The sequence below is a fragment of the Dioscorea cayenensis genome, chromosome 20, assembly GCF_009730915.1.
Source record: "Dioscorea cayenensis subsp. rotundata cultivar TDr96_F1 chromosome 20, TDr96_F1_v2_PseudoChromosome.rev07_lg8_w22 25.fasta, whole genome shotgun sequence".
Classification (NCBI taxonomy): domain Eukaryota; kingdom Viridiplantae; phylum Streptophyta; class Magnoliopsida; order Dioscoreales; family Dioscoreaceae; genus Dioscorea; species Dioscorea cayenensis.
In genome coordinates, this window is record NC_052490.1 from 32549503 (window position 1) to 32560993 (window position 11491).

The 11491-nt window shown below is 28.5% G+C and overlaps 1 protein-coding gene across 1 annotated transcript; it reads right to left on the reverse strand.

Moving 5' to 3' along the window:
* Positions 1-7475: 7475 nt before the first annotated feature.
* LOC120251167 (GDSL esterase/lipase At1g28570-like) lies at positions 7476-11491 on the reverse strand. The gene is made up of 4 exons (XM_039259704.1): positions 11173-11491; positions 10829-11047; positions 8756-9181; positions 7476-7926 (listed from the first exon to the last, which is right to left on the reverse strand). Exons 1-3 carry the CDS (start codon positions 11429-11431, stop codon positions 8868-8870), a joined length of 792 nt encoding a protein of 263 aa, XP_039115638.1. The 5' UTR covers positions 11432-11491; the 3' UTR covers positions 7476-7926; positions 8756-8867.

An 11491-nucleotide genomic window follows, 5' to 3' on the forward strand; every position in this document is an offset into this window, starting at 1 on the left:
TTTTATGATCTGTTTGTTGCTGTAAATGAATTGAAGCGCTTTTCCATTCGCTATTGGGAATTCCCTGCAAATTTTAGTTGAGCATAAGACTGCAGCTTCACATAAGAATGCATGAAAATTAATAGCCAAAGCATGACAATCATAAAAAATTTGTAAAGGTTTAAAGATTGTTACACAAACAAGGTGACTGAGATTCAATCTGAAACTCATTTTTGTCGGTGGGAAAGATAGAGACTAAAAGGAAACTGAAGAAGTTCACAAGGAACAGCAAACGACAAATCAAAATTTCATCAGAATATCCACCAAAATAAATCAAACTGAAAAAATTTAAGCCATCACATAACCTGTAGAACAAATGCTCCAAAAAACACATTCGCTGACAAACAAATTAAAGAAAAAAATATATATAGATGAAACTTTTCTTTTATCTTGAAGAAGAAGAAGAAATAGAAGAGAACATTAGAAGATCAAGAAGAAGAAGGAAGTGAAGAAGAAGGTGAAGACAAACCATGAGAGGAGAGGATAGAGAAGGAGAAAAAGAAGGGGGATGATGACACGGCCTGATGTGGAATAAGTGGGCTGATGTGGATTAAAAATGCCACGTCCCTCATCCACGTGAACAGTTGGCGTGCCAAAATCATTTTTTCAGCTACCACGTAAATAAGTTCTAACCGGAAATGCACGTGTACCCACTTGGTGAGCTGAAATTATATTGTGGTACTTAAAAAAAACAAATTGAAAAACGATACTCATTTCGAAATGTGGGCATAGTTGGGCATCTTTTTAAGATTTTTACCCGCCATATTAGTATCTTTCACACTCCTTTTCATTATTTATAGCGTTGTCAAATATACAATTTATTATTTATTTATTTTGCAATCCATTGCAATTGTTGTACATATCTCATGTATAAGTGCTTGTCTTCACCCAATGTTTTTTTACATTTCTAAAGAATCAATTTGCCTTATTGATTTTTATGCTTTTATTGTAAAACCAAATACATGTAGAATAATTTCTTATTTCGTTATTAGAAATCAATATGAATAATTGTTCTATAACTATGATATATTTCCATTCAAACAGTACCAACATTATTTTAACAAAAGAATTGAGAGTTTTTTTTCTTTTACAAATAAGAGAAAATCATATATAGTCAAAGACGTAAATATGGGTCTGAAATTTAATCATCCATCTTATGCGTCTTTATCTGGTAACACAGGATTTGCATTGCAAATCTACATTTATAGTCAGAGATCGATATGCTATCAATATTACATACAGTATGACTTAAACTCGTGATTCTAAAATTTTTAGCATTTTTTTTTACCGTGGAGTTAAATTTAGACTTTGATTACTTGCACTTGTTCATTTCTCATATAGGTGTGATTGCTTGATAAAACATGAGAATGTGAATTATATTTTTAAAAGTGATAAATAGGATAACAACTTTAATTAATCAACATTAGCAAATTATTGTTAATCATTATCTTTTGATAAAAATACAAAGGACACGCAACATGCTGGTCCAGAATTTAAGAAATCCTTTTAAAAAAATATGGACAAAGGTGACACAATATTATATGAATAAATACATTAGAAATATATATATATATATATATATATACTATATATATATATATATATATATATATATATATATATGGAGTTACATCTCAACAAACAAGAACATGATTTCCCTATATAAAAAAAATAATGCTAATGGATTAAAAGGTCATTACTTATATTATTTCAAAAATTATATTTAAATACTTACATATAAAACACATATTTATATTTTATGAATAAACACAATATATTGTTATTTTTTTATTATTGGTTTTATTTAAATTTTGTAAAGCGTGCTCCTTTATCAGATTATAGATTTTCTTTAAATTTTTAATTTTATAATTTTTCCTACAAGTTATTAGAGCGAAACTTTCAAACCCCAGAAGTAGGCTGAAAACCCGAAACAAAAAAATAAAAGTAAAAATAAAAATATATTGGAGATAACAATTAAAAGACTTTCTTTTTTTTTTCCAAACCCGAATAAATATTTTTTGTTTTTGTAACGCTAAAATTAACTAATTATTTATTTTCAATAAACGAACAGTTAACTATTATATATTCACAATTATTTATTTAGTAAAAAAATTACGCACAGTTTATATATTTTTTTGTTTTGTTTTTAACTAATGTATTTACAAAGTCAGCTTCTTTTATATATATAGATGATTATATAAAGATATATATGGATGGCAGCATTAATTACTGTGATCTTATAAACCTCAGAGAGCCACACCCAAACCCAATAAACATAGATTCATAAATAAGATTGGATCCAAATGTATCTGCGATAAACAAGTCCGACTGCAGTAGTTGAATAAACTATATATAGAAAACAATACTCACCGAGAAAGAATTTATATTTTTTTGCTCTTTCCCTTTTATATTTTTTTACGTAATATCATCGCTATCTAACGACTTATATTTATATTTTTTTCAAAAATACGTAGTTTTTAGGTTTTACTCATATATATATATATATATATATATATATATATATATATATCAAGATATTATTGAATACTTGAGATGTGAAACCATTATTTGTCAATGAATTGGTAAGCATCATCATTCATTTTCATTTGTCAAGTCTAGCTAGTTGAAAAATTGTTTGAGTTGTGATCTCAGCTCAATCGTCAAAGGTCGCTTCAATCACAAGCTAGTTAGACAAATGATCTAAAAAGGATTATTTTATTATGTATTTGTTTTGATAAATAAGTCACATATGCCCCTATGTTAGAGAAGTGAGGGATATAACATGTATACAGTTGAGAATATAACCATAAGTTCGATCAACAAATATTTATATCCTCATTTTGTATCAATTTAAGTTTCGATTTTAGATTTTTTTTTAAAAAAAATAAATATTTCATGTAATAAAAATAAATTCAACAACTATTATATTATGATTTAACGTCTGCCATCAAATATTTGTAGGTTTTAAAATATTAAAATCCTAGAGGAGGCCACTAATATTGACACCTTCGGTCATGCATATTTGCTTATTTGTTCAAAATAAAAATAATTGCAGATACAAGTGTATTTAATATCACGTCAAGTATTTTATATCAACTCCATAAATATGGGTGAAATACTGTTAATTATGCATTTATTTATTTTTTTACTTATTCAGAAAAAAATACCCTGAAAAATAAAAAGAGATACATGCATGCCCCATCTCACACCTTAATTATCATCCACCAGCAAACTGAGCAATAATGAGTCGTGATCAATGTTATTCCACTATTCTCAAATACTAATGTTCATTAATTATATCTTTCAAGCAACTGTAACATATTAATCATTCACAGTACAACTTACAACACTTACTAAGATCATTCTCATTATATATTGTTTTTTCCATAAAAATGAAAACATGCGCATGAACTTAATTCGATAAGATGAATATTGATTAAAATCAATAAGATTTACAATTGTTTCTGTGGTGCATGTTTGAGGGAAGGGAGGACAATTGTTTCTGTGGTGCATGTTTGAGGGAAGGGAGGATTAGTAAACTTACCTTGAACCAAACCAGTGGCAATGTGCATGTAACCAGCTTTAGTTAAATGTATTCCATCCCAAGTAACATGGTTTGATGGCTCGATGCACACTGTTGATCCCAACTCTACACAGTCACAAGAAAAAGCTGTAGTTATACAAACCTCCACCTCCACAACAAGCTCTTAGAGGGAAACTTCCAAACCCTGAAGTAGGCTGAAAACCAAAATTAAAAAAATATATATTTGAGGTAAGTAGGTAACTAAGACTTTCTATTTTTTTTTTTCAAACCAGATAAATTTTTTTAACGCAAAAATTAATTATTATTTATTCTCAATAAAGTCATGAAAAGTTAACTTTTATATAACAAGTAAACTATTATATAAGAAAACTGGGGGAATTAATAGCAGTTGAAATTAATAAGATACACAATTATTTATTAAGTAAAAAAACTAAACAAAGTTTATACATTTATTATTTTTGTGTTTTGACTAGCAGGTGACAAGTATCCATTATTTAAAGGATATTGTTAAAGAGATATATAGGAATAAAATTACACTAATTACGGTGATTTATAAACTTTTTAAGCCAGCACTCAAACCCATTAAATAGTATTGATAAGTAATATTAGGTCCAAATGTACATCACATAAATAGGTCTGGGTGTGTATGCAGTGCATAAACTATATGAGAAACAGTATCATTGAGAAAGAATTTAAACCTTTGCCTTCCTCCTTTATATTTTTTTTATTATATCATTGGGCTATCAAATGACTGATATTTATAATCATCAAAATATGAGTTTTAGGTTTTCAACTTCTATTTATATATATATATATATATATGTCAAGATATTATTGAATACTTAGAGATTTGAAACCATTATTTGTCAATGAATTGGTAAGCATCATCATTCATTTTCATTTGTCAAGTCTAGCTAGTTGAAAATTGTTTGAGTTGTGATCTCAGCTCAATCGTCAAAGGTCGCTTCAATCACAAGCAAGTTAGACAAATGATCTAAAAGGATTATTTTATTATGTATTTGTTTTGATAAATAAGTCACATATGCCCCTATGTTAGAGAAGTGAGGGATATATCATGTATATTTGCCACTATGTCAGAGAATACAATCGTAAATTCATCAAACATTTATATTCTTATTTTGCATTTTTTTAATATTCGATCTCAAATTTTTTTGATATAAATATTTCACGCAATAAAAAACCGATGACAATGGGTCTAGCGATCATTGATAATATATATATATATATTTATAATTTGATGTTAAAAGACAAAAATGAATAATGATTCATACTTCAATATATTGAATTAATTATATGCTTGTGACGGTGGCATTACTGTGCTGTACATGTTCAATGTTTAGGTGGGGTAGAAGTAGATTAATGATTATTTATATGGACATAAATCTTTTTTCTAAGGGTGTATATATATGGCCTATTATTAGGCAGTCATCTTTCATCTCTAATGGATCCTAATTTTCGAAAGAAAGTGATAAATCGCGAATTTATTAAAAGATCGAAAGAACAAAGAAAACAAACAACCAACACAACCAACCGAACAAAAACTACAAAATGTAAATGAAGAAAAGGACACAAATACCAAAGCAAGGCTGACACCATCAATGTATTTAAAAAGAAAAAGACGGAGAATGTAAAACGATGTACATCAAACAAAGACGATGGCCCTCAACCGAAGACTGCAAGGATTTGGAACTCTTGTTTGTCATTTTTTTTTTTTCATTTTTTTATTTATTTATTTAGTTATTGAGAAATATGGCCACGGAGAGAATTTAACCCGAGCTTAAAGTTTGGAGGAAAATGAAATACCACATACTTGTGGGCTCAACTTGAAAAATAACATATGCACATATATATAAATATATATATGCAGAGCCGGGCCGAATTCCTTTGGGTCAGATTATGTTGGTCCAAGTACTGCTCATCGAAATTTTATTAGTCTTAAGTCCAATCTAACCAATCCAAAAATAAATTAAATTATTTTTTTTTAGGGTTGTAAATACGCTGAGTTAATTTTGGCTTGCCACTATTTTAATTGAGCCTTAGCTTACCTTAGCGCTAAGTCAAATTTTAGCCTATTTCGAGCTTCATGAAATTTTAAGGCTCAAGATCGACTTGTTAACTTGATAAAACATGGTCTTTTTTTCATAAATAATATGTCGTTGTTGTTATTATTAAATGTATTGTTTTTAAAATAATATTAAACCTTATTATAACAAAAATTATAAATTAATCTTATCTTTTCCTTAAACTTATACTATAATGATGTGTAATATTTTTGTAACATATTATTATAAATGTTGATCCCATATAAACCCATATTAATATTAATACTATAAATAGTTCTTTAAATGCTTTATATAAATACCTTTATCAATAATACTATATATAGACAATTCTACTAATGATTTTTATTAATAATTTTTATAAATAAATTTGTTCATAACACTATAAATAAGCTTTAAGATTGTTATAAACAAGCTTGTAGTGATTCTATAAATAAGTAGTTGTTCACAAGCCTTAGCGAGCTAAGCTTGGTGGTGTTCAAACTAGACTACTTGTCTTTATGAGCTTAGAAATTGAGCTTGGGAATTACTCGTTTGCCTTAATGAACCAGTTGAGCAAAGCTCTCACAAGCCAAGCCTTCGAGCTTTTAACGAATGCATCGATTCATTTAAAACGTTATTTTTTCTACAAAATAGTACAGGTAATTAAATAAAACCAAATAAATAAACATAGCATATGTAACATAAATGGTTCAAATTATCACTACACAAACAAGTATTTATTCTGGACCGGTCCGAGATGGACCAAAATCTACATGACCTAAGCTTATCTCGAAATTCAATTGGGCCTGCATATTTAAGCCCAACCTAGCCCTTTGGGCTGTCTTCTTAAGCCCATGTTTTTTTTTTGGGTTGGCTAGGGCCTGTTTATATGCCTCCTCATTGGTCTTATTTATAAAGGTTGTAACTGTTTTTCGTTTTTAATAAAATTGAAATTAATCCATTTTTGTGGATATTTATATATCTGTATGTGATTATCACCCTTCTTAAATCTCATAATCTAAAAAAAAGTTTTTTTTTATATAAATGAATTCGAGAGAAATCATTATATATATATATATATATGAGAAAGTGTTATTTGTGGACGTTCACAGATGTTCACAGGCAAGCACATTAGTATTAACTTAGCTACAGTGAGAACTAATTTTGTGGACGTTCACAGACATCTACAGACAAACACAGTAGCATTAACTTAGCTATAGTGAGAACTAATTTTGATTTAACTAGGTTGATTAATTTAGTTATTGTGCACAAATCGTTCAGATCAAATTACTATGTATCTCCACTTTTCACTGTACAGTAAAATTATTTATTAAATAGTAATCAACTGTTGGATCGAAAACCAACAACTGATAGTAATGTTTGTAGATTTCGATTCTACGAACGTACATATAGATGATCGAACATATATATATATATATATATATTATTTTTGTTTGGTTATAAACAAAATATGTGTAGAATGAGAATTTTTGTAATTAGAAATCAAGGAGAATATATACATGTCCCACCTCACATCTTGATATCCACCAACCAGCTGAGCATGACTGCTCATTTTTCCAACTTTTCAAGCAAATGTGACATATGAAACATTCACAGTACATATTTTAAGATTTTTTTTTAATATATATATATATATATATATATAAATGAATTCAAGAGAAATCACTTGTGGTCTTATATATATATATACAATTTTATTTTTGTTTGGGTATAAACCAAATACATGTAAAATAAGAATTTTTCTTTTTTTAATTAGAAGTCAAGGAGAATATATGTCCCATCTCACATCTTGTTATCCACCAACAAACTGAGCACGAGTCATGACCACTGTTATTTCAGTATTCTCAAATACTAATGTTTATTAACTATGTCTTTCAAGCAACTGTGACATATTAATCATTCACAGTACAACTTACAACACTTATTAAGATCATCCTCATTACATTTTTTTTTTCCATAAAAATGAAAACATGCACATGAACTTAATTTCCTAAGATGAATATTGATTAAAATCAAGAAGCTTTACAATTGTTTCAGTGGAGCATGTTTGAGCGAAGGGAGGATTAGTAAACTTACCTTGAACCAGACCAGTGGCAATGTGCTTGTAACCAGCTTCAGTTAAATGTACTCCATCCCAAGTAACATAGTTTGATGGCTCCATGCACACTGTTGATCCCAACTCTCCACATTCACAAGATGAGTTGTAGCTATACAAACCTTCACCTCCACAACAAGCTCTTAGAGGGAAACTTCCAAACCCTGGAAGTAGGCCGAAAAGCCCAAAAAAAAAGAAAAAAAAAGTAAAAATAATAATATATTTCAGATAACTATTAAAAGAACTTTCTATTTTTGTTTTTGTTTTTCAAACCAAGATAAATCTTTTTTTGTTTTTGTAATGCAAAAATTAATTAAAAAACAAAATTTATTTATTTATTTATTTTTGATAAACTGAACGTTAAACTTTTAGATAACTAAGTATTATCTATAACAGTTGAAATTAATATGATACACAATTATTTATTAAGTAAAAAAACTAAAGAAAGTTTATGAATTCTTCAAAAAATATTTATGTCAAGATATTATTAAATACTTGAGATGTGAAACCATTATTTGTCAATGAATTGATAAGCATATATATATATATATATATATATATATATCATGTTCATTTTCATTTGTGAAGTCTAGTTGAGCATTGTTTGTGTTGTGATCCTTAGCTCAATCGTCAAAGATCACTTTCAATCACAAGCATGTTAGACAAATGATCTAAAACAAATGTTTTATTATATATTTATTTTGATAAATAAGTCACATACACAGTATATGAAGTTATAATATAACAGTAAAGTCAACAAATATCTATACCCTCATCTTGAGTGGGTTTGCCATTTGATCTCAAATTTTTTCTATAATAAATATCTTAAGCAAAAGAACAAATTAAATAGAGATAAACCGAAAAATCGGTGATTATATATATATATATATATATATAATTTGAAGTTAAGAAACAAAAATGAATAACGACTCATACTTCAAAATAAGAATAACCTTAAACAAAACACTAATTAAAATCAATATGAACGCGTACCATGTTTTTCAGGTGATCGGAAAACAGGCATAAGGGCCTCAAAATAATCAGCATAGATGATGGTGACATGAGGATGCAGTTTCCTCAGAAGCTGTAGCTCATTGATGAGAAGCTAATTGTGGTATTGTGAGAACTCATTCAACCAATTGATGCAACCTGTTTGTTGATCATAGCTTTCATTATTAGAGACATGAAACAAAGTAAGGTAGGCTGAGCTACATCCAATTGGTAAGTTCCCAGGCACCAACAATGTTCTTGCTCCAAGCTCAATCACTTCAGTAATGGCTCTGCTTATAGCATTGATCACTAAAGGTACAAATGTTACTACTTCTTCCAAGCTTCTTCCTTGGAAAAATGGGTGGTTGTAGTCATTGCCTCCAATTTCTCCCATTAAGAACAGTGCACTGCTTAACTTCTCATCACATTCTGTGAAAACATCAAAGCTTAAGATAAATTCATGTCGCTATTTTTTTTTTTAAAAAAAAGGATTCATCATCATCTAAAATATATTAATTAAGCAGCATAAGAGACGTACCAACATAGTTATAAAAGTAGTGATTAGACAAATATGACCGGCTCAACAAAAACATAATTAAATTAGAATGCAGCCCGGTCATAAGTAGTAATTAGATATCTTTGGCATCTCTCTCACAATGGGGACTACGTGAAAAAGATATATTAGCTGTGAGGCGACAATTAATAGTTTCAGTATGGGGTCATCTTTCCATAATTGTGTTTGGAGATGTGATCAGTGTCTTGAATTGTTTTTTTTTTAAGGAAATGCATATCTCTACGATGGGTAAGTGTGTGTTATGTGATATAAAAAATATATTTTTAATACTGCTAATCACTTAAGTCGAATGACTTTAACAATATCTTAAATTTTAGATATTCATACATATATTTGATTTAAGTACACATAAGTATTGTACCATATTGATGATTTATATATATAGTTTAAAAATATTAAATATAATCATGGTGTATAATGTAATTTACTTTTTTTCATTTTTGGCAGGGACATGATGTCTAAATTAAATGACATAATGGTTTAAAATATTATATATATGTATATATATATATATATATATATATATATATATATATATTATGTGTGGCGTGAGGGATAGTAGATGTGAATATTATATATAAAATTGTATCAAATGTGGTTACATAATATTTTTAAAACATAAAACTAAAAATAGATAATATGAGATTGCATTTGGGAAAAAACTTTAATTTTAATTTCTCTCAGTGAAAATATTTGTGAATTAATCCAAGAGTTTTTCTTTTAATAAATATATATAAATCACATCTTTTAACCACTATTATAATGGGGATTTTGAATCCTCAATTTTTTTTTTTTTTTGATATTAGATGATAAATACTCCCATTAGCTAAGAAATATGTACCAAATATATTTATGTATATATATACACATATACAAACATATATATATATACTCATATACATATATGTATATATCTACATAAGTCTGTGTATAAATATATATATAAATATACATCAGCAAAATATAAAATTTCATAATATAGTGTATTAAAATGTATGCAACTAAACACTAAATTTAAATATATTGTATTTTAAAAACTGATTATTTCGAGTTATATTATAACTGAAAATGCACTACCTTTAAATTTAAATTCAACCAAACCCCACTTAAAATGTCAATTCATTAATCTTATGCTTGGTTGAAAAAAAAGTTAGTGGCTATTAAACAATGGTTGTTGGTGAGTGGATAACATTTTTGAATTTTTTTTTTTGAATAATAGACGATAAACGCCTTTTTTTATAAATATAACAATACTAAACAGTATTTGAATCCGGATCGTACGAGATAAAAAATAAGATAAAAATCCGAATGATCGATGTAACAAGACGAAGTGAATCAAGATTGCGTGAGAGATTTGACTAAACCGAAGTATTTGAACAAGATACAGCAAAGATAGAACACTGTATAAAATTTAAAAAGTTTAATGACTAAACTCATCGAGACGAGAAAGAGAGATAATATTATAGTGATTAATCAATCAACTTAAAAAAAAAAAAACAAACCTGAAGTAGTTGAGCAAATGGAAGGTAGTAGCTGTTTGAACAACTCAACTTGCACGTCCAAAGAGAATTTGTTCAAATCTAAATATATTTTATTCTTCTCAAAGAAGTCACTGTTCAATGCGGTTGCTCCAGCCACCGCAAAGTTGGCACCTTTCTCAAAGTTCCGGCTATCGCCGCTGGCCAAGTACGGTGGCACTAATGGCAATCCAATCGCCTCCGCTGTTATTTTTTTCCATTTATTTATATTATTCATCATCATATTTAAATCAAGAATAGAGAATATATATGAACTAAATTAATATAATTAATGTAAATATATGTGTAGTACTACTATATATACTTACCTAGGAAGTCAATAACAAGACGGCCATCGGAGAATCTGCCGGTAGGGTGATGGAAGAAAGTTTGGCCGTAGGGAAGGTAATTGACACGGTGAGTGTTGTTGACGAGGAAGAGGAGGTTTCCGGTGTCGGCGAGAGAGTCGCCGAAGCTGAAAATGGAGGTGAAACATGCTTGTTTGTGACTTGGTAGGAGAAGAATGAAGGTGGAGAAAAGGAGGAGAAGATATGCAGAAGAGGAAGCCATTTGAGGAGAAATGATCATATGTGGTCGGTGGTCCTTATTATTTGAATGGTTTAATATTAATAGAGATTTCTTTGGAGA

What these genes read in the sequence shown, in the direction of transcription:
- LOC120251167 (XM_039259704.1), bottom strand. Translation starts at nt 11,431, where the DNA reads ATGATCATTTCTCCTCAAATGGCTTCCTCTTCTGCATATCTTCTCCTC. An exon ending in TCTTGTTATTGACTTCCTAG is followed by an intron (nt 11,048 to 11,172) that starts GTAAGTATATAT and finishes AAAAAATAACAG; the next exon opens with CGGAGGCGATTGGATTGCCA. An exon ending in CATTTGCTCAACTACTTCAG is followed by an intron (nt 9,182 to 10,828) that starts GTTTGTTTTTTT and finishes ATGTTTTCACAG; the next exon opens with AATGTGATGAGAAGTTAAGC.